General features: G+C 33.7%; 1 protein-coding gene across 1 annotated transcript in view; it reads right to left on the bottom strand.

Annotated features, from left to right (window-relative positions):
- HSD17B4 (hydroxysteroid 17-beta dehydrogenase 4) overlaps positions 1 to 24,208 on the bottom strand; it is an 88,898-nt gene that overhangs the window by 11,554 nt on the left and 53,136 nt on the right. The window contains exons 15-21 of the mRNA XM_012448564.3: positions 21,670 to 21,741; positions 19,598 to 19,701; positions 13,818 to 13,883; positions 5,780 to 5,849; positions 5,058 to 5,164; positions 3,877 to 3,963; positions 429 to 515 (exon numbers count right to left, since the gene is read on the bottom strand). Coding sequence (XP_012303987.1) covers positions 429 to 515; positions 3,877 to 3,963; positions 5,058 to 5,164; positions 5,780 to 5,849; positions 13,818 to 13,883; positions 19,598 to 19,701; positions 21,670 to 21,741 — 593 coding nt within the window. The remainder of the gene's footprint in view (positions 1 to 428; positions 516 to 3,876; positions 3,964 to 5,057; positions 5,165 to 5,779; positions 5,850 to 13,817; positions 13,884 to 19,597; positions 19,702 to 21,669; positions 21,742 to 24,208) is intronic.

Below are 24,208 nucleotides of genomic sequence, written 5' to 3'. Positions count from 1 at the left end.
TATCAAAAGTCTCAGCATGCTAATAAAGAATAATACAATGTTTTGATAAGTTATATACACTATTGGTTAATATATTTGCAAACGAAGCTTTATACAAATCTTTAAATCAAGAAAAAGTACAGGATATTCAAGTTTTTAATCTACTTTTCTCCAAAATGTTGTTTGCTTAAGATTCTGATTAAACAACCAATCTATTTACTCTAAAACTAGAAAATCATGTTCTCTTGAAATATATCCCAGTATCCCGCAAAACAAATTGCCAGAGTATTCCTTTTATTCCAAGTAGTTTTGAATCAATGTCTTTCACTTCAAAAATTAACAATAGTTTCATGTTTGTTAATTTTCTAAAGTAGCCTAACCATTCTTAAAGTCACCTTAACTGAATTCTTAATAAGAAAGTGGCTTGGATACTAATTTTTATAACCTACTTCAGAGGGTGTCTTAGCTGAAATATCAGATGTTGGTGCAAGATCCACATATGCATTTGAAAGGACAATGTCTCCAGTTCCTTGGACCTTAAAAGGAGAAGGGAAAAAAAAGTTTATTCTGAATTACAATGGAAGTGCAATTTCGCTGTAAAATAGTACATTTAAAAGAAATTTGTTTGCCTCATACGAAAAAGAATATAATAATCCAAATAAAAGGCTGATAAAGTAAATGTCAAGATGAATAAACACAAAGGCTTTCTGATTTAATACAACTGATACTAGCCCTGGCTTCAGAATCAATTGGAGTCCTTTAAAAATATATATATATACACAAAAGAATGAAGTCCCATCTCCCAAAATTCCAATGTAAATAGGCTGGGATAGAGCCTGGGCCTTGGTATTTTGGGTTTTTTGTTTGTTTGTTGGTTGGTTTGTTTTGCAGGAGGGTAGTCAGGGGATGAACTCTTATAAATAGAATTCAGTCTATGCTGAATCCTTATAAATAGTAAAAGGCATAGAACAATAGCCACATGAGGGAGTGGTACTCAAAATACATTTTTTCTGCTAATATAGAATAAAATTGGCTAGGAACAAACAATAATAGTGTTTTTAAGTAGTAATTCCAGGTCTTATTTCAAGAAGACGTATACACAGCATAAATTAAATGCCTAAATAGGCTTTGATCAAAATAGTCATTAAAGGAATTCAAATTCAAATTCCTAATCCTTCATTTCAAATTATTCCAATGGCTATTCTTTCACACAAATTATGGTATTGCTACAAATGTATAGGATAAATTTCTAAAGTTTAAGGTAGCATTTATTAAAACTTTGATTTTTAACAATCAAGAAGATCATTCTCTTGACTACATCCCATCATATTTTGGAGAAAAAAAAAGATCTTTCAAGTAATTTGTTCATTTTACTTCAAATTATATACATTGAAAAGCATGGAAAGATATAATGAATGGACAAAATGCACTTTAGTAAATTACTTTATTGTTACCAAGTCAAGCAAATAATTTTAAAACACTGGCTTAAAAATGTTTCTTGTATCTTAAGAATAGAAAGCAAAGGAGGAATGGAGGAAGGAAGGGAGAAAGTGAGAAAAGGAGGAAGGGAGAGAAGGAGTACTAAAATTAATAGAAAAAGAGTATCCATAAGCTCTGAGGAAAAATATAGCAAATATGCTGGAAAGATAAGATGGCACACTTAGAATTTAACAAAATGGCAAGAATATATTATATCCAGACATTTAATCATTTCTCAGCCCTTCAAGTTTGTATCCATAGAAATTATTTATGTACTACTCATCACCAGAATTTCAGGAAAATAAACACCTGTAATACAGTCATGGTCCTCAACACTCTTAGCGTTCATAATCTTAATCAAAAAGCAAAACTTACTCATACAAAACAAATCAGAAAATGAGAAGGCTCCAAAATATGTGGCACATATATTAGCTGCAGAGGCTTTCAGAGAACACCAGTGTGAATGTATGTATGGGTAGGAAAGCAGGGAGTAGTAGTAACCGCCTGCCTCTTAGAGAAAGTGGAGCTTGAACTTAAGCCTAAAGGACAGGAGGAATTTGAAAAGTAAAATAAACAACATGTACAGATTAAGCAGGAAAATGATATTGCAACCAACAGAAAGGAATTAGGAGTAAAGCAACCATGTAAGAAGAATTTTGCAAAGTTATCTATTTGTGAAAGAAAACACGATACAGAAAAGACATTTAGAGCCTGTGATCAAAGTCCTGAAGCCATGCTGATCAGGTTTCTATCCGAGCTCAGCCACTTGCCGTGTGACTATGAGCAAGTTATTTAGGACACCTACATTAGATTTTCTTTGGAACCTAGATTTCTTATATTTACATGCAGATTTATTATGCATATTAAAGAAAATACTATTGCCAGTTTACAGGTTCTCAGTAAGGGAAGCTGTTACTATTATTGTTGGAGTTGTTTAAAATGCTCTATATAGCACGAAATGATCAGGCCAAAAATTATTAGCCTGGTCAACTGTGTTAACAAAAGCTATCTTTTAATTATTTTCAAAGAAAACTATGATTACATGTCCTTTTAGTATTTTTTTTTTTTTTTTTTTTGAGACGGAGTTTCGTTCTTGTTACCCAGGCTGGAGTGCAATGGCGTGATCTCAGCTCACCGCAGCCTCCGCCTCCTGGGTTCAGGCAATTCTCCTGCCTCAGCCTCCCGAGTAGCTGGGATTACAGGCACGCGCCACCATGCCCAGCTAATTTTTTGTATTTTTAGTAGAGACGGGGTTTCACCATGTTGACCAGGATGGTCTCGATCTCTTGACCTCGTGATTCACCCGCCTCGGCCTCCTAAAGTGCTGGGATTACAGCCTTTTAGTATTTTACTGGAGCGTTGCTAACAGCCTCACCCCAAAAACCTCACTCTATAGAGAGATATACCTTTATTTGGTTTGTTATTTACTATTCATTAGGCCAAGACTCTGTGATAAAACTTGTTAATTTGTGGATTTTTGTGTAATAAAGATGCATATGATTTCTGTCCAGAGAAAAATCACAAAGGATAAGATTTTATTTTCCTGTAGGATAGTAACTATTTTTGTCTCTAACATTGCAAAATTATTTTAGAATGCCTTTCGTGTTGGACCATATAAACAGTTGTTCTAATTGTCTTTTGAACATGTTTTATCATATTGCAAGATCCTTCATTAATGAGTCAAATAGATTGCTGTCATGTTTTCATTGTGTATCTGCACAATGCCTTTAATTTTTTTTTTCCTTTTTTCTTTTTTTTTTTTTTGAGACAGATTCTCACTTTGTCGCCCAGGCTTGGAGTGCAGTGGTGTGACCTCAGCTCACTGCAACCTCTGCCTCCCAGGTTCAAGCAATTCTCCTGCCTCAGCCTCTCGAGTAGCTGGGATTACAGGCATGCACCACCATGCCCAGCTAATTTTTTTTGTATTTTTAGTAGAAATGAGGTTTCACCATATTGGACAGGCTGGTCTCAAACTCCTGACCTTGTGCTCCCCCAAACTTGGCCTCCCAAAGTGCTGGGATTACAGGTGTAAGCCACCATGCCTGGCCTAAATTTTTTAAGATGCTATTTTTGACAATGATTTGGTTGACTGGTTGAGCCAAAAAGACATGGTTGGTTGACTTTTTAGAATAACTGGGCCACTGCTACATAGATAAGTACTAATTCAGTTGAAAAGAAAAGAGAAAATAAAACACCAGGTGCAAAACACTTCTATTTTATTTTTTTTAAGTGTTGCCTGATAAATAGAAATTTTGAAAATGCTAGACAAGATGTTTCTTCTTTTTAATTAAAATTTCCCATTACTTAAAAATAAACTTGCTAGGTTTTGTCTCAAATCCATAATACTAACCAAAAAAAAATGCTAAGATGGAACACAACGATAAAGCATGTGAGAGGGTAGCAAAGCAAAATTCATACCTTGGTTTGAAAATGAATTCTGTTTCCTTCCTTCCACATCTCAGTTTGTAGAGTTTGTCCTGGATATACTGGTTTTGCAAAACGAGCCTTTAAAAAAGAGTTGTAGGATTTTAAATGTTTTAAAAGGAAACTGTTTTACTTGTGGGAGAAAAAAAAATGGAAAGGAAGTTAGAGAGCACAAAAGAAAAAAAATGCAGGTTTAAAGATATTTAAATTCATAAAAGACCTAAATATAATGATACAATTAGTAGAATAAAGATATAACTAGTATAAGTAAGCTAATTCTTTGTCTTTCAAAGTATGGAATCAAAAAATAGTGTTTTTTTCCTTGACAAATCAAGAAATAAAACAATGATCATATTAGGTAGAGTTATATAGGTACCACCAGAACAACTTAAAGAAATAATTAAAAGTGGTACAAATTAAGTCTGAGGACTGAGGCCTGGGGTGCGTATACAGGGAAAAATAATTCCACTCTTTATTCATAATTTTCTGTATTATTTTCTCTGTGTACATATTATTGGATAATAAAAAATACCTGTAATAAAATGAAAAGCATGAGAGTTATCAGTGCTATCAAAGGCAATGCATCAGAAAATGCATTTTCATTGCTGCATGGAGGATAAATTAAAAGCTTTTGGAGTTATTTGATAATGCCTTAAACTTTTTCAGTGTACATCTTTTGGCTTAAACTTGCGCAAAAATAATGTCAGCATGGATATTTTTTCTTGTTATTTATAATGGATAAAAATTTGAAATCAACTAAAAAGTACAGAGTTAAAACAATATGCAGTCATATTGCTAGAGATGTATGTTTATCAGACTTCAAATCAGCCACTTAACATTTTTAATTAAATTAAGGCAAATTATAAAAGTTTTTTAAAAAATAAATCTTGAAGTTTCAAGGCATATGTGCTGATATGTGTATGTACCTAATTAATTTAAGAAGTAACCCAGTTAATCTGTTAAAATTACAACTTTACATCCTTCCTGGTGCATGTGCAACAGAGCTATTTATATCTACAAAAAGACAGTGTGCTGAATGTCAGATCAATAAAATAATAAAAATGTATATTGCTATAGTACAATATCTATTTTAAATTAAATCACTAAAATCCCTTTTCTTCTCTAAAGATAGAAAATGGAATTAATATTCAAATTATGTAATAATATACGTTTACCTTAATTGCCTTGAATCTTGACACATCATTATCTGCAAAGTGCCGTAAAACATGCCTGGCAGAAAATCCAAATGTACATAACCCATGTAATATGGGCTTGTCAAATCCTGGGAAAAGACAGAACACTGAGTTAGATACAGGCACCTTTAAAGTTTAAAAATCAAGTATAGTTAATTCAGGACTTTAAAAATGTCTTTAAACTGCATTAGCATGAATTATACCATCTATTTATAGAAACACAGAAGGTATTTTTTAAGGAGTATTTCCAGGAAAAAAATTATAAAATAAAGAAAGAAAAAAAAAAAAACAGGAAAAGAATGTGAAAGATCTGGAAACACAATTGTTTAGTTTTGGTTGTGACCATGAAATCATCCAAGGTACTCTCAATATCCACGTAGGCAGATGATCCTTCCCCAACCTTTCAGTTCCTTGCTCTCTCTCCAAGGACCTTGTCCTTTGTGATAACTCAGACGTCCACCCTCATGGTCCTATCCTAGACCTTGCACTAGAAGAAAATTCCCTCCATCATAATCTGAATTTCAAGTGCACTACTTTCTGAATACATTTCCTACCTTTCCATATCCTTTGCATAAATGCAATAAATAACATTTTTAAATGTTACTCAAACTACCAGTCATAAGTAGTAGTGTCTTTACATTATTTAGTTAATTAAATATCAAATAGCTAATATTTTTCACTGATACATATTATCAGCAACTCACCTGCTAGGCTAGCAAAGTTAGGATCAATGTGTAAGGGATTCCAGTCTCCACTGAGGCGGTACAAAGCAGCCTGTGGAGAAAGCATTAAAAACGTAGCTAGAACTTAGTGTTTTCTTAGAATACATTAAATGAAAAATAAGAAACATGGTTGGTTATTGTATAAGCACTGCATCGTAATGTACCTGAGGCTCTGATCTTAAAAATAGTTATTTTTAACAATAAAGATCACCTATAATGAAATGTTTTTGTAACACTTGCCACTAAAATCAGTGGGAGGGGAAAAAATGTAGAAAGGGAAGCCAAAAATTATATCTGGGTAAAACACTGTTACTACTGCCTAAGGAGAAATTCACAAAAAGAAGTCAATCGATTTACTCCCATTTATACACAGATAAAGTAAATGTTTATAGTCTATTCTAAGCAAGCAAAATTTATGCCAACTTTCTTACTGGGTTGTTTTAAATTGAAGCTTATAATGCAATATCAGACATAGAAACATCAAAGACTTCTCATCAACTCTCATTCTACTGGTATACTATATCCTGAACATTAGCTCATCCTGCAAGAAAACTGACTGAACTGATACCTTGCTATTATGATAAAAGTTTTGCTGAGTCTAGATTTTCATATCACTAGTTTACTTAGGTAAGGTAGGATTAGCAGCAAGGCCTGGATAACAATAGGGAAAAAGTCACCACACTTTCTGGCATTTAAATGATACATTCTTCCAAGTTAGAGGGCACTTACCAGCACTGAAAGGAAGAAATTCACCAAACAGCTAACAGTAAGTATATTTAATAAAACTGTACTTGACCCTTTTAGGTCAGCCTCAAGACTTCTTCCCTTTCTCATTAATTGCTGTGCTGTTTTCCAAAGACTACTGAAATGTTGTATAAAGACTAGCCACATCTTTCAAAAATTACTGATTTTTTATTACTTTTAAATTATTTATTTTTAACAAGTTTTATTTATAGAAAATAACATTTTCTGTAATTCATAAGAAAAATATCATTTTCTTTTTAATAATCTTTGCATAATTCCAACAAGCTCTTTCCCTTTACCATCACTCTATACAATGGTTCTATAGATTACTCAGTTTCTCAATGACTCAATATTCTTTCCTTTACATTTCTTCTTAATATAATGAAATCAAATAAACAATTATTGAATACTAATTACCTGAAAGATCCTATATGAGATGCTAAGATAGATAAATAATTTTTAAAAAGCACTTTATATAATAAAATGCTAGGAAATATATATCATGATGTTGTATACAAATGAAAGAAAGACACAATTCAAGGCCTCAACAGGAAACTGTCAAACACATGCTAGATCATGGGATTTGGTACCAGACAGATCTGGATTCAAAGCCAGCTCTACCATTAATGGGCAAGTTTCTTCACTATTCTAAGCCTCAATTTCTCATTTAGAAACACTTTGAGGCTAACAGAACTTACTCTCACAGAATAGCTGGAAAAAGATGGGATAAAGTTTACAAGGTATTATCTTTGATAAATAATAACAATAAATGTTAGCTATTATTTTTTAAAGATTACAGCAACAATATAAAAAACCAAGATTAGTACTAATATTCTTATCCCACAGATATCATTCCTATAAATGGAAACAGTGTTCTAAATAAATCATATTAACATGAAATATATCACATTATTTCAATGATGGCATTGCTTCCTATAGATAGTAGAGTTAGTTAAACAAAGACAAAAGAGGTTTGTTAAGGGAAATGACAAAAGCCAACTGACTGGATGTTTGGCCCATTCAATTATAACACAAAATAAGCATTGTTCAATTGATAATGACCACTACCAATGCTTATTTTCTAAGTATTTTGAAGAAATGGCATATTTCAGAAGGAAAGCTAAGTTTCTTGTTTTGTTTCATTTCTGCCTAGAAATAAGTCATTATAAATAACCAACACCAAAAAAATAAGAAAAAGAAAAATAGCTATATCTTTTCTTGCATATTAAAAGTAAGTAGGAAGATAATCTGTATACAAATAAACTATTTCTTAATTTGATTTTTTAAAATTGTACCATTAAGTCAACTAAATGCTAAGTAAACAGGCTCAGGAAACTAGTGCTTTCTAAGCCCTCATATCCGCCAAAAAAATATAACTACACAAATCTCAAGCCCATAGTGTAACTAGAAGACAACACTGTAAACTTGAAATTCCAGTAAATCTCAAAATAAACACCACTTGTCTATCAGTGCTAACTTTTGAGCACCCTCTGAAAGCTACATCAGAGAGTGGCAGGGCTGGGGGGTACAAAAGCAGTACATGGAAGAGGGAAAAGGAAAATCACTCCCAGATAAATCTATCTTAAGGGCAAAAATACTGAAATGAATCCTGGAAGATCAGAGTACTGACTACAGTGAGAAGAATTAATAGTACACTGGCCTTCCAGTGGTAATCCCAGAAAGGTACCACTTTTGGGGGAGAAGAGAATAAAACAAAGATATCCCCTTTGGAGACTGGATGGTGAAGAAAAAAAGAAGCAAGAGAGGAAATTAATGATCCTGCAAGATAATTTTTTTTTAATTTTTAAAAATAAAACACCTCCGCACATTGCCCCTTCTTTAAAGCCATCCACTAAAGAAACTGCATTTTGCTACACAGAGAGAAAAGGGCAATTTTGACCTAATAATCTTAGAAACCATCTCAAACCAAATAATGCACAGAGGTAAATATTCTTCATCTATACAACACTGCCATAAAACTAAAACTGAAAATACAAAACAAAACCTTTTAGTAAATAACTGCCCCCCTCCAAATAAACACACTATACCAAGCAGAAGAAAACTGTAACAAAACACTCAAGCATTTGGGGATATGAAACAAAAACTCTGAATCAAAAATCCAAAAACTAAGAATATAAATGGATGACGTACATGAAGAAATAAGTAAGTGATGATTAAGTTCAAGAAAGAAATGGAAGGAAAAAATCAAAATCATATAAGAAATGGAGACTAAATTATAAGATAACCAAAGGAGAACACATTCAAATAAAAATGAAATAAGGGGGATGGCAGAAAGGGAGGAAATGAGCCATGAGAAAAAAATGAGATTGAGAAGGAACTAAAAAAAAACAGAAGAAAAGTATTTGAAGGACATAAAAAGATCCAGCATACAGATAAATGGAGTGCCCAAAGAAAGAAAAACAGAACAATGAAAGAGAACTAATATTTAAATTTTTAATACTATAAAACTAAAAGATCTGAATATACATATTAAAAAGGCCCATCAGGTATATAGGAAGACTGATATGCAATAAGCAAGACTGAGACATATCCCAGCAAAACCATTAGACTTCAAAGATGAAAATAATCTTGAGGGCCTCGGGGTAAAGATCAAGTAACTTACAGAGGAAGATAATTAGATTGGCATCAGACTTTTCAAAAGCACCATACAACAATGATGCAGCATCTTTAAGAAATAAGATTTTATATCCAACAAAGCTGTCCCTTCAAGTAGCTAGGGTAAATAGTTTTAAACATATAGAAACCAAGGCAACACTATCCACATGAGCTCTTCTCAGGGAACCTTCCACAGAAGGTGTTTCATCCAACTAAGAGCTAAGAAGCTTTGGCAAAAGGGTTGATATATTCAATTGCAAATCTAAGACTAAAAGATGCAGAAAAGAGGAAATAACATATAAATGTTAAATGCTCTAAAACAGTAAAAATAATGCATCCCCCAAAATGGGAATAAGAGGGTGAAAAGAAAGTAAAATAAGCTTTTTTGACTGTTACATAAGAAACAAATGAAGTCAAAGGACAGCAATAAAAACTAAAACACTAGATAGTAGTAGATTAAATGGGAAAATGAGGCACTAAGGGCATTAAAAAACGTATATAAGACTCCTGCTTCTGGCCATAACGAAGGACCTGGAATGGACTTATTCCTCCATCATAAATAACTAGAATAATTATAAAGGAGAAAAAAAGATAGGGGTTACCACTGCTCCTAGACATTGGACAGTAGGCAATGCAGGACTACAATTCTTTACAGAAAAAAAAAAACAAACAAGATGAGCTCTACAATCGAACAGCTTCCTTCAGACAGCAGTTTCCAGACTGCAATGAAAGAAGGAAATCTTGAACGTAGCAAAGTGGTCTCACTGAGTTAAAAGATAGAGATTAGAATTCTTTACAGAAAAAGCAGCTGAATTTGTGTGTACTGAAGAGGAGGAAGTTACACAGAAAAATAACTCGCTAAATGGGGGGTTCTCACTGAGGGCCATTAGAAAACGGTCCTGGAAGATGATATACCACATGAACAAAGAGGCCACATTGGGAAGATTCGAAGCACCCCAGACAACAGCTAGCAATAAGACCCCAGATATGCAGAAGAAGCCATCTTGGAGGCTTCCAGCCCTGTCCAGCTGCCATCTAAAAGTAGATACATCATTTGTAGCAGAAAGATCACCCAGTCAACTCAGAGTCTTGGAAAATAATAAATCATTGTTTGTTTGTTTGTTTAAAAAAAAAACAGGTAGTAATAAAATGTGTGGTAATTTTTTTGGCTTCTCAGGACTTATTTTTGATTCCCAATGATTTATGTGAAATTTTCAGCCACAAAGAATCAGTGAAGTGAAGGTGACACGTATTAAAAACTAAAGGTGATGTGTGCTTGTGGCAGCCTTGAGAAAAGTTCAAAGGAGTCTTTTCTGGAGCTGCAAGTAGGGCATAGAACATGGCGGTCAGCGACATCTCTCAGATTATGAGACCAGAGGATGTACAAGAGGTTTATTTCTTTTAAAAATTGACAATTGGTTTATCATACTGTGATCATTTGGTAAAAGCAGAATTAATAAAAATTATGAAAATATTCTAGTGAAACTAAATTAATGCTTGGACTCTTCTAGATGAGATGAATGCTTGTGTTGCTTTGATTCTTAATGACTTTGCATGCATTATCTATGGTCCCAAAGGTCCAAAAAAAATAAGACAGAAAGAATACTCTAGGAGAGATGACTTGGTATTTGCAACATCAAGAATGCAATAAGTCTCTGCATGTAAAATACAGAGCTGATCAGCAGTTCACTTTAGATGATCTCATCAGGTAAGAAGTACTTTCTAGTAGGTATGTGCAAGTGACTCAGATGCTTCATCCATGATCTTTCTACAGCTTTGTGGCCCCACAAGGGGTGTTCTAAATGTGCAAAGATCTCCTACTAGAAGAACTGTTTTTGAGCCTATGTCTGTATTCAGTTCAACATGACATTAATTGTAATAAAGAATTATATTTTACTGGATACTAGAACTGATATGCCAAATATTAACTTTACTTAATAATAATGGGATATGTATAGTATAATATATGTATCTGGGGAAACGATGGATATTTGTTCTCATTTTCCTCAAAGCAAAGCCTGACATCTCGTAATTACTTATTGTTTGATCTTTCTAGATTATTGTAGTGGAATTGTCTGTCTATTAATAATTTGAAAAACTACGAAGTATACTTGTATTGTCATACTCGTTTGTTTTGTTTTGAGACAGGGTCTTGCTCTGTCACCCAGGCTGGAGTGCAATGTGCAATCATAGCTCACTGCAGCCTCAATTTTCCAGACTCAAGTGATCCTCCACCTCAGCCTCCTGAGTAGCTCGCACAACAGGCATAAGTCACCATGCTCAGCTAATTTTTTTTTTAATTACGTTTAGTGGAGACAAGGTCTTGCTATGTTGCCCGGGCTGGTCTCAAACTCCTGAGCTCAAGTGATTCTCCCACCTTGGCCTCCCAAAGTGCTGAGATTTAAGGTATGAGCCACTGTGCCCAGCCTGTCATACTAGTTTGAAGATGAAGAAACTCTCCTAAAGACATTATAAACAGACATTCCAGAAGTGATACTGGTAGATTTAAAAATATATAGTTTCCAGTTTTCTTACTGACTGAAAAGTTACTTAGTTAATATAAATACCTAGCATAAAGTTTATGTATAATGGCATCATTTTTCCTCATTTCCATTTATCTTTAAAGATTTTGCCCATGCACAATCATCCTCCACTAGTCTCCAATGTGAATGCTCTAATTCTTACCCCTTATACACACATCATGCTCTTCTCCTTTCTTACACTCCATCATTACTTTTCAACACTGCAAGCCCTACATATCCGGAGAGAGAACACCCATATGCCATCTCGGTTAAGTACCATTTTTACTACCGAACCCTTCTATGTGTCATTCCCTAATGAGTATCCCTTCTCTGAATGTCTATTACACATATACTACAAATCAAAACCTTATATTTAAACATTCATTGCTTGGAATAGGTACCCTAGTTATTTCAGACATCTATATTTTGAGTATCCAAGTGCTCTTTCCATTCCTTGACAATAGATGAAATTTCTTCTAACTGACTTGTATTTCTTATAGCATGGATCCAATTTCAGATGTCCCACAAATTCCCTGAAATTTAGGCAAAGTTTTATGCAAAATGTTTTTTGGGGAACTGATATGTAGCTTTCATCATATTCTCTAATTATGATATGATACAAAATGGCCAAGAACCTCCGCCAAATGATGAGTGCCCATTATTCACATAAAAAATATTGTTAACTTTAAAGCTATCCTTTGTCACACAGCAAAACCTACCTTAAAACTAACAAAAAGTTTTAGTCATCTGAAAAAAAAGTGACAAGAAAGAAAACTCCTCTACTTACTGTGTGTAGAAATGCAAACCTTGGAAACTATTCAGCTTTTATTTATAGGAGATACATTTTTTATCAGTATAATAAAGAAGCATTTCTTGGGTTTTCTGAACCATGAAACCATGAGCCTTTTCTGTTCTTTAGTACTACAACAGAATTAGTTTCTCAAGCCTTATGTAAACATAAATATGAGTACATTTTAAGAAATTGATAAGAAACAGTAATGGATAGGAAAAGTATTTAAAGGCAAGAACAAAGCAATGTTACCTCCATCACCTGATTATATGGTACTGAAAAAAAACACAATACATATATACCAACTTTAATTCTCTCTGGCTCATGAGATTACATTTCTATTTGCTGGAAAACATAAGTCCTGCAGAAGTTTTCATATCAAAGATACCAAAAATTTTTTTTTAACTTTTATTTTAAGTTCAGGGGTATATGTGCAGGATTTTTACACAGGTAATCGTGTGTCATGGGGGTTTGTTGTGCATATTACTTAATCACCCAGGTATTAAACTTCATACCCATTAGTTATTTTCTCTGATCCTCTCCCTCCTCCCATCCTCTAGCCTCCTGTGGGCCCCACTGTGTGTTGTTCCCTTCTAAAAAAATGACATTTTTTTTTTAAAAAGTGAACTTTATGAACAATTTGCTGTTATTACATGTTCACATTACTCCAGAGGTTTAAAGATTTTATGCTATATCAGCATGGTTAGTTTGCTGGCCATCTTAGAGAAGAACCTTGAGGTCTCTCAAAAATAAACTTGGTTTTCTCACTTTTATGGTTGTCTTTTCCTTCTTAAACAAATTTTTGTATGCTCACAGAATTTGTGAACTGACAGAACATTTTATCTCCTTCACTAGAAAACAAATTTTTTATGTCAAACAAAAAAAAGATTAAATCACCTACTGTTTCTAAGATGCTTTATTTGCCTGTTCTCTAAAGTTGGTGTAAAATAATCTGTTTCCAAGCAGTGTGGCATTGCTTTCGTTCCCAAAGAGGAAAGGATGACTAATACTTGTCTTTTAACTATTTTATCCTGCACTTGCTCTGAGGCTTTCATGAAATTCTTCACTATTAAAGTGGGCAGTCTCTTCAAAGAAAGCACTCCATTAACAACAATATGCAATGCTTTTTAAATTGACTAATAAAAAACAGTTTTATATTTTATTTTGGTATCTAGTGGGAAAACGTTAATAATGTAAAAATTTAGAAAGAATAGCTTGCAATCACAGGAAACATATCTTTATGTTTATTATGTTGAACAGGCACCACTTTTTATAGGGTATCAGAGTTATAAATAAAACAGTATCATCAACCAGGTAGAGTAATCACTTTTCAAAAATACAATCTTACCTGATTAAGAGAGGTGGTATCTGTAAGTACAGCATCAGGAGGTCTATTAGGTACAGCTACAGCTACCTGAAATCAAGACATTATATGTTAAATCTTAAATCCATATTATCATTGTTCTCTTTAACCAAACTAACATTTGATACATAACCATGTTTCAATATAATAAACTCTGCAAATTGGATAAAAGGGTTTTTTGAAAACAAAAATCATGTTCAGGAAATAATGATATTTAAAATTTCATAACTCTTATCTTCATCTACACTATGATTTACCTGAAATGGCTTTTTTAAATGTAAAGAATTATGTAATCAGATTCATTCTCCAGGTCACAATGAAGAAAAAGTTAAGGAAAGTTTTCCCCTATGTAAAAGACGATAACAACTACAAGAACTAAACATATAATTCACATCTAAACTGATTCAGTCTTTAAAACTGGTCTTTTAAGTCCTTGCATATTTTAATTTGCCATCTTAACAAAATAATACATTTTAAAGTCAGTTACCAAAAATATTTGAATTATTATGGTATCTTAATGCCAACACTTAAAACTACTTTTTGATGAAAATTTTGCAACATTTACAAAGTAAGTATCTGAGTGTCAGTTTATGGTTGATTTAAACCAAAGTAAACATAAAAAATTAAAGTGCTAATATCTACTTTTCAATAATTTATAACAGAAATAAAATTATATCACACATTTATTCTCAATTAGGTAAATTTTCCACAATAAAATAAACTTTCATTCTTTGAAAGAGTTAAGAAGAAATTAGTGATTTTTCATTACTAAAATGCCACGCTAAGATATATTCCCAAACTTATACTCACAAACCTCCCCCACAAAAAAAAAAAAAATAAAAAAGATCATGGGGGAAGTTGCTGCTTCTAAAAACAAACAAAAGGCAGGCTGCTGTTTTTCAAAAATCACTGCATAAATTACACTCCTTTGTTTCAGCTGCATCCAGTGTATTTTGCAGGATTTATTTATATATTTATTTTCAATGCATTCTACTAGGTTTTGGAGGACCTGACTTCAATCTACAGGTCCTGGGCAGTCTTTTAAAATTTTTGAGTTCCAAGAATGCTGTGAACCTGTCTTGATTCTGAGGGCTGCCTGATTAAAAATAAATAAAAATTTAAAAATTTTGAGTTCCCTTTATTCCACAAAATCCATTGTAATCCATATATACAAAGGGCATTTAAGATGGACAGTGTTGCCATGGTAGTTTAACTGTTAACAGACTGGCAACTCATTATGGCACAGGGCTTCACCATGACTTGGCATCATCTCTGATTTTTTCTCAAAGCAACAAGTGATACTTGTGAAAGTACTTAGAGAATGGTATCTAGTTTAGATTATTTTCTGGTCTGCAGTAATTCATTACTGCCCAATATTAAAAAGAACATACACGAGGGCTGAGGTGGGCGGGACACCTGAGGTTAGGAGTTCGAGACCTGCCTGGCCTGAAACCCTGTCTCTATGAAAAATATAAAAATTAGTAGGGCGAGGTGGCAGACGCCTGTAATCCCAGCTACATGGGAGGCTGAGGGAGGAGGATCACATGAGGCCAGGAGGCAGAGGTTGCAGTGAGCCAAGATCGCACCACTGCACTCCAGGCTGGGCAATACAGCAAGACTCCATCTCAAAAAAAGAAAAAAAAAAAGGAAAAAAAGAATATATAGTTAAAAAGGAAAAACAAATAGCATGTTATGTTTACTTCATCTAATACAGCCTAACTTGTATTTTGCCCTTTCTAAAATAACATCTTCACTAAAAGCTTGGAAGTTTCAAGAGTGAATATAACATTTCCAAGCTTTTCATTCAGACAATCCCACTGTATATACTTGTGTAGTGTGCAACTTGCCCTGGGGTTCTTAATAACTCATAATTTGCTACCTGTGAATAGATACAACCTCACATAAATAGTACTCATTTAATACTTGTCAAGGTAATTTTTTCACATCCAAGCAGTAAGTGAGCACAATGTTTTTTTAAATGTGGGCCCAGGACATTGTTTTCATATAGTATTAATCAATATTAATTTTTCAAACAGCTTTATTGACATAACACACATATAATTCACCCATTTAAAATGTGAAATCCAATGGTTTTTATTATATTCGCAGGGTTGCCCAACCATCACCAGAATCAACTTTAGCACATTTTCTGTCCCCAGTAGAAAATCCTATACCCATCAGCAGCCACTCTCCATTGTCTCCTTTCACCTCCAGCCCTTGGCAATCTCCAATATACTTTCTGACTTTACAGATTTGCCTATCCTGGGTATTTCATATAAATTTAGTATGTGGTCACTCACTATCAACCTGAAGAACTTTCCTTAGTATTTGTTGTAAGGCAAGACTGCTGTTCTCTCAGTTTTTGTCATCCACGAATGTCTTTATTTTGCATTCATTTTAGAAAGATCATTTTGCTGGTCATAAAATTCTTAGTTGATCATTATGGTGTTTGCTTTTTTCTTTCAGCACTCTGAATACATTAGCCCACTATCTTTTGACTTCCATCGTTTCTGATGAAAAGTCAGAGTTCAGCTCTTATTGGGGTTCCTTTGTAAGTAATGAGTCATTTTTTCTCTCATTATTTTCAACATTTTCTTTTTGTTTCTGGCTTTCAACATTTTTACTACGATGCAGAGAATACAGATCTCTTTAGATAAATAATCAATTTGGAGTTGATTGAGCTTCTTGGATGTATAGATTAATGTTTTTCATCAAAAGCCATTATTTCCTCAAATTTTTTTTCTGCTTTCTCTCTTTCTGATACACCTATTATATGAATGTTAGTGTGCTTAATGATATTCCACCTTTCTCTAAGGCTCTTCATTCTTTTTCCTTTTCTTCACGGAGGTTCTCTCTCTTCTTTAGTTTGTATAATCACTATCGATCTATCTTAAGCTTTTCTGATTCTTTCTTCTGTCAGCTCAAATCTACATTTGGCCCTTCAAGAGTAAATTTTTCATTACAGTTATTATACTTTCAGCTCCAAAATTTCTATTTGGGTCTTTGTAATAATTTATATCTATTTAGTAATATTTAAGCATGGTTTCCTCTAGTTCTTTGAACATATTTATAATAGCTGCTTTGAAGTCTTTGTCTACTAAGTCCTCTCAAAGGCAGTTTGTGTTGCCTGTTTTTTCTGTCCATGCTTCACACTCTCCTGTTTCTTCCATGTCTTATAATTTTTTGTTGCTAACTGGGCATTTCAGGTAATAGATTATAAAAACTCTAGGCACTGATCTCAAACCCCTTCCAGGGCTTGTTGTTACTGTTTATTTGTTTAGTGACTTGCCTAGACTCTTATATGTAAATCTATTCTCCCAACAGCATACAGCCTCTGATATTGCTCCTCAGAGGGCATGCCTTGAGTATGTGCAGTCACCCTAGGATGACACTGGTTCTCTTTTACTGTCTCTCCTTGATCTCTCTGTTAAACTGTCTGCTTCTTTTGGTATGATACCTAGTTGTTAGGTTCCACTAATTGCCAGATGACTGTTCCATTATTTTCAACAGTGTCCTGAGGTGTAAACTGTTCAACAATCTGAACCAATTAAATTCAAGCCTCTTTGCAAGGGTAGTCAGTGAGGCCAGTCTTTGAGGTTTGTTACAATCCCAGGAGGGATTTTCTTAGCTATCTCTTTTTATGGTTCTTTCTAGTAAATGTCTAGCTGGGCTATACTTTTAGCTTCCTTCCAGCCTTCTCTTAATTGCTTATCACTACAGTCACACCTTGTTTTTGATGGTATGCTTATGCTTGAACTTGCAAATACTCAAATTACAAGAAGTGTCTGTTTCCTTGAGAAGAGCATCAGAGCTTTGTGTTATTACAGCCTGCCTCTCTCTCTAGGCAGAACTTCTGCAGAAGTAGTGACATACTTCCCTCCAAGTGATACACTTGCTTTACAAGAAGGAAGCAGGGCAGGGGTGGTGGCTTCTGTTCTTCTCAGCTTGCTCTCCAACCATGGAACCTTCATGCTTTGGGAAAGATAGGGCAAGGGCAATCAGGGACCCAGTATTCGCGGCCTGTCACAGGTAGGGTAAAGTTTCCACTCTCTATGTGGGGCTGGATGGAAAAAAGAGGCTCACAAGTCAGTAAATTTTACCTGGAATAGAGCATCTGCAATTCAGAGCTAGTGCGAGGGAAAAGAAAAGTTAATAGCCTTCCCCTCCTGGGAAGGCAGCATGGCAGAGGGCTCCTACAGTATTGGCTGCAAACGCCTGGGGTACAGTTTCTGTCATGCTCGGTCAGGAGAGGAAGAACAAAGGGAGGGATTGTGGCTCAAATTCCACAGAGTCTCACTGTTCTTGCCAAAATGTAATAGATTTTCTTGAGTAAATGTTTCTCTGTTTGCTCTATACCGTTAGGACAATTTCCAGAGACATTAAATAGCTGCGTTTTAAAATAATTTTTTACAAGTCATGGTTGTTTCACTAACAAGAAAGTCCAAGGAGCTTCTTATGCCACCATTCCAAGTCTTCTCCCAATACTGCTTTAAATAATACTTTATTTACTACAGAAGAATATTCACTAAAGAATAATCTTATTATCACAAATAACTTAAAGATAAAGCCAGATTAATGTGAAATCCAAATTATTAAACACTTTTAGGAAAAATATGTTTTTATAATTTGAGAACAAAAGAATAACCAGAATTGTCTTATATAAGAGAAATACTTAGGTCATTTAATAAATGAAGATTTTAATCTGTACAAGAATCACTTGTGTTAGATTTTTCTAAAAATTTTTGTGTCTGCAAAGATTGTACAAGAAAATAACAAATATCCCCATTAGTATCTCAGATTCATTATACTTAACTCAATAAGGCTTTTCTACACATAAAACACCTTGTCTATAGAATAAATATAAACTGCACTTCAAATTCAAGGAACACACTCTAATTCAAAGTATTGATTACCAAGTCTCCACTCTATAAGATTATATATATGGTAACATGGCAAGGTCAACAAACATGTGACCTTTAAACAATGTGGGGCTTGGAAGCACTGACTCACTATGCAGTCAAAAATTCATGTATAACTTTTGACTCCCTAAAATCTTAATACCTAATAGCCTACTATTAACCAAAACCCTTACCAATAACATAAATCATCAACTGACATACATTTTGTGATATATGTATTATATACTGTATTATTACAGTAAAATAAGCTAGGAACCGTTTTCTACATTGGCTGCCACCTCGTCTGAAATCAGCACATTCCATGGAGGAAAGAGTCCTGCTTTGTTGCATCTTGTATCCTAGGGATTAATGTTGGTAAACGAGTAACTCTAGCATTTGTACAAGGCTCCCTAAAGACTCCTGCAGCACTCGACCAAGCCTAGGGACATAACTGAATCTGGAGATTCCTGGGGTCTTGTTTTGAAAAAGACTTGAAATACACATAAGAAGAAAGGCATAAAAATAAATGTTCACTTCTCTCTACCAAAAAAATTAATAATAATAATAATAAATAAGCTAGGAAAAAGAAAATGTCATGAAAATCACAAAAAAGAAAGAATATTTACTATTCAGTAAGTAGAAGTAGATGATCATAAAGGTCTTCATCCTCACCATCTTCACATTGGGTAGGCTGAGGGGGAGGAGGAAGAGGAGGGATTGGTCTTGCTGTCCCAGGGGTGGCAGATGTGTAAGAAAATGTGCCTGTAAGTGGACTTGTGCAGTTCAAACTCAGGCTGTTCAAGGCTCAACCATATAAGTAAGAATCCTTTACTACACATATATTTTGCTTATAAAGCCATGGCTTACCTTGACTTTGTCTGATGTTCGTTTTCCACCAAAGCCTCCAGAGCCAACAAGAAAGACAGAGAACTGATTGTAGCATGTAAGTTCCTTCTCAGAGTAAGAATAGACTGAAAAGTAAACAAAAGAAAAAAATAAAAGGAGTTACTACCAAAAGACATAACTAGTTAACCAAGATATGTTCAAGGTATGGTCAAGACATAACTAGTTAACCAAGATATGTTCAATTTCCTTTCAAGGTTTCAAAAACAAAATCCAATTACTGAAAGAGTTCTATCATGTAAAGGTGTCCAAGTTTGGATTACAAAGCATTCATTTTAATCCATTCACTATCTGACTCTGAAAGATAGAGAGAAGAGGAGCTTCAAAATCCTTTCTTAACTATGAAATAGCAGTTTTTCACGTCTTCTTAAGCCTCTCAAACTGCTATTCAGATCCCAATTCTTTCCACCTTAAACATTTCAAACAATCCCACTAGAAAGAACAGGTAACCATACTCGAACTTTCAAACATTCTGCCAACGCAGTCAAGAAAAGCATGGAGAGAAAATAAGTGGGAATGAAGGTATAAGTCACTTGATGGCAGGATCATGGCTGTTCTGCTCACTCTTATTCTCCCATCAACTAGACTAGTTCTTGTACAAAAAAAAAGGCACCTAATAAATGTTTATTAAATTAATTAATAAGTCAGTGAATATATGATATGAGTGAGCAAGTTAGCAAATAAGTGAGCAAGTAATGAGTAAGACAGCTGTCCCTCTATTAACTAACTTACTAGGGACAGATTAAGCATTATCTGTTTTATGTCTAGCTCTACAAAACTAGAAATATGATTTTCAATTGCATACTAAAGAAAAATCTAATTATAACCAAAAATTAGGAAAGGCATGTCAATGTATTTAAAATAAGATTTTTATTTTTATCACACAGGCAATTGAATACCCAATTTCACCTATAATTTGTCTACAAATTCGATATACTATTACCAAGTTGTATTTCAATAAATGGAGCAGATCAAGAAGAGAATAGTAAAGATTAAAGCAAGGTTTCTACAGGACTTTTGTTTTTTGGTATATTACATTTGGTACAATGGTGAGAAGACTGAAAGAGAACTGACAGAACAGTAGCCAAGTGTTGGCCAACATCTGGAATGACAAGTATGAAAACCTAAAAAGAGAAGAGAGAAGAGGAAAAGCAGGAGAAGGAAGGAAGAGAACATATGTAATATTTAAGAGCATCGGAAATGTTCTCAACAGATTATTAAGCAAAAGCAAAGCAAGTTCCAAAACAGCATATACAGTATAACCTCCCATGTATTTACAACAAAAATGATAAACTTATATTCTAAATATTAAATAATGTCCAATTTTACACTGTTCTTTGTTTCCCAAGTTCCTGACAATGAATATCTACTTTTACGTTCTTAAACTTCAAGATTTATAAATTTAAATTTAAGTTTTAAAATTTAATTTATAAAATTTACAAATTTTAAGCATCATATATTTACCTTATGTTTAATTACTAGTATTTCAACATTTATTAAACTACTATACTCTTTTTTCCCACTGCAAATAAAATGTGGCTGTGATGTTTAAACCACATCATAAGTTAAAGTCTAGAAACTTGTAAATTACAAGTCTAGGAACCTAACTACCATTTGTAAGAATAATTCAGTAGTCATATATGTTCAAGTTCCAGATAGCTAACACATTAAAGAATACCTAAAATATAGCCTAACTGTCAAGTGAGGACTAACTAATATTTCTTCCTGCTAAAAACAGATGCCAGAAAGCTTAATTCTCCTCTACATTATCAATACAAGCTACATTTTTCAGCTTTGTGCTTTGGTTATATTGTTTAAATCCAATGAAATGCCCCACCCTTCCCAGTCTGAGTTCAGAACTAATTCCTTCTCCCCCTCCTTTATTTTTCTTAAAGAGTTTTAAAACGTTTATCTTGTTTTCTTACAAACCAGAAGACAAATACGAACTTATTAATCAATTTCTATAGTGAGGTATTATGTCACACACAAAGCCTATCAATCTTACAATATTATTATAAGAGTTGTAGATTAATTACCATCAATAATAATCACTACACCGGATCCTTTATCTAGGACATCAGCAACAACTGCTTCACATTTTAATTTTCCTAGAATGAAAAGTAAAAGAAATACAGTGTCTTAAAAACCAAAGATTACTATAATAAGGTTTGAAAGAATTTAATAGCATTTTCACTGTAAGCTCAGCAAAACTGAAAAAACTATGTTTTGAAATAATGTTCCTGAACTCACTAGAAAAAATAATTCAACATTAAAAGCAGTCAGAATACCTGAATCACTAAATTTTAAACATCAACATTTGATACATTAGATTTTTTTAATAACTATTGTCAATGTCAAGGACTCCTGTTGGTCCTTTTTAATCCTGTTATTCAACAAACATTTGTTGAGTATACAACCAATACCATTTACCCCATTCTTTCTTAAATCTCTACTCCTGTTCAACACAGCACAAATCCTACCCAGAGCAATCAAGCAAGAAAAAAAAATTTTTTAAGACATGCAAATAGGAAAAGAAGTCAAATTATCTCTCAATGAGATGATTCTATACCTAGAAAATACTAAAGATTCCATCTACCAAAAGGTTCCTAGAACTGATAATGATTTAGGCAAAGTTTCAGAATATAAAACCAATGAACAAAAAAAAAAGTATCATTTTTATACACCAATAATATTCAATCTGAGAGCCAAATCAAGAATGCAATCTCATTTACAATAGCCACAAAAAAATAAAATGCCTAGGAATACATCTAACCAAGGTGGTGAAATATATCTACAAGAAGAACTATAAAACACTGCTGAAAGAAATCACCAGATGACACAAATAAATGGAAAAACATTCCATACTCATGAGCTGGAAGAATCAATATTGTTAAAATGACCATACTGCTCAAAGCAATCTGCAGATTCGACGCTGTTGCCATGAAACTACCAATGTCATTTTTTACAGAATTAGAAAAAAACTATTCTAAAAACTATTCTAAACTATTCATATGATGCCAAAAAAAAGGCCAAAATAGTCAAAGTAATCCTAAGTAAAAAAAAAAAAAAGCTGGAGGTATCACATTATCTGACTTGAAACTATACTATAAAACTACAGTAACCAAAACAGCATGGTACTGGTACAAGAAAAGACCAACGGAAAACAAAAGAGAACCCAGAATTAAAGCCACACACCTATAACCATCTGATCTTTGACAAAGCTGACAAACATGGGCAATGGGGAAAGGACTCCCTATTCAATAAATGGTTGTGGGATAACTGGCTAGCCTTACACAGAAAAATGAAACTATACTCCCACCTTTCATCACATACAAAAATTAACTTGAGATGGATTAAATATTTAGATGTAAGACCTCAAACTATTAAAATCCTAGAATAAAACCTAGGAAATACCATTTTGGACATCAGTCTTAGGAAATAATTTATGGCTACATCCTCAAAAGCAATTACAACAAACCAAAGATTAACAAGTGAGACCTAATTAAACTATGAACAGAGTAAACAGATAACCTAAGAATAGGAGAAAATATTCTCAAACTATGCATCCAACAGAAGTCTAATAACTAGAATCTATGAGGAACATAATTCAACAAGCAAAAGACAAAGACTCCCATTAAGAAATGGGCAAAAGACATGAACAGACGCTTCCCAGAAGAAGACATACAAGCCACCAACAAACATTAAAAAAATGCTTCACATCACTAATCATCAGAGAAATGCAAATCAAAACCACAATGAGATACCATGTTACATCAGTCAGAATGGCTATTATGAAAAGTCAAAAAATAACAGATGCTGATGAGAATGCAGATAAAAGAGAACATTTATACACTGTTAATGGGAATGTAAATTAGTTCAGCTACCATGAAAAGCAGTTTGGAGATTTCTCAAAGAACTTAGAACTATCATTCGACCCAGTAATCCCACTACTGGATATATACCCAAAGGAAAAGAAATCATTCCACCAAAAAAACACATGCACTCATACATTCATTGTAGCACTATTCACAATAACAAAGACATGGAACCAATCTAGGTGCCCAAAAATGGTGGAAACAATAAAGAAAATGTAGTATGTATATACCACAGAATACTACACATTCATGAAAAGGAACAAAATCATGTGCTCCGCAGCAACATGAATGCAGTTAGAGGTCATTATCCTAAGCAAATTAATGTAGAAACAAAAAAACAAATACCACATGTTCTCACTTGTGAGTGCGAGCTAAACTCTGGGTACACATGGACATAAAGATGGGAACAAGAGACAATGGGGGACTACTAGAGCAGGGACAGCAAGAGCTGAAAAACTACATATTGGATACTATGCTCACTACCTGAGTGATGGGATCATTCATATCCCAAACCTCAGCATCACACAATATTCCCATGTAACAAATCTGCACATGTACCTCCTGAATCTAAAATAAAAGTTGAAATTATTTTTTTAAATAATAAAAGAAAGCACTGCTGTAAGGTTTCTTTCACTCCAACTAGTGGTTATTTTTAACATGATGAGGATAAGTCAGCCTATGACACTACCACTACAACCAA

The sequence above is a fragment of the Aotus nancymaae genome, unplaced genomic scaffold (genome assembly GCF_030222135.1).
Source record: "Aotus nancymaae isolate 86718 unplaced genomic scaffold, 86718_ANA_hifiasm-v0.15.2.pri h1tg000064l_0, whole genome shotgun sequence".
Lineage (NCBI taxonomy): Eukaryota > Metazoa > Chordata > Mammalia > Primates > Aotidae > Aotus > Aotus nancymaae.
The sequence above is the reverse complement of the archived record's forward strand: the minus strand, read 5'-3'. Positions and strand labels throughout refer to the sequence as shown.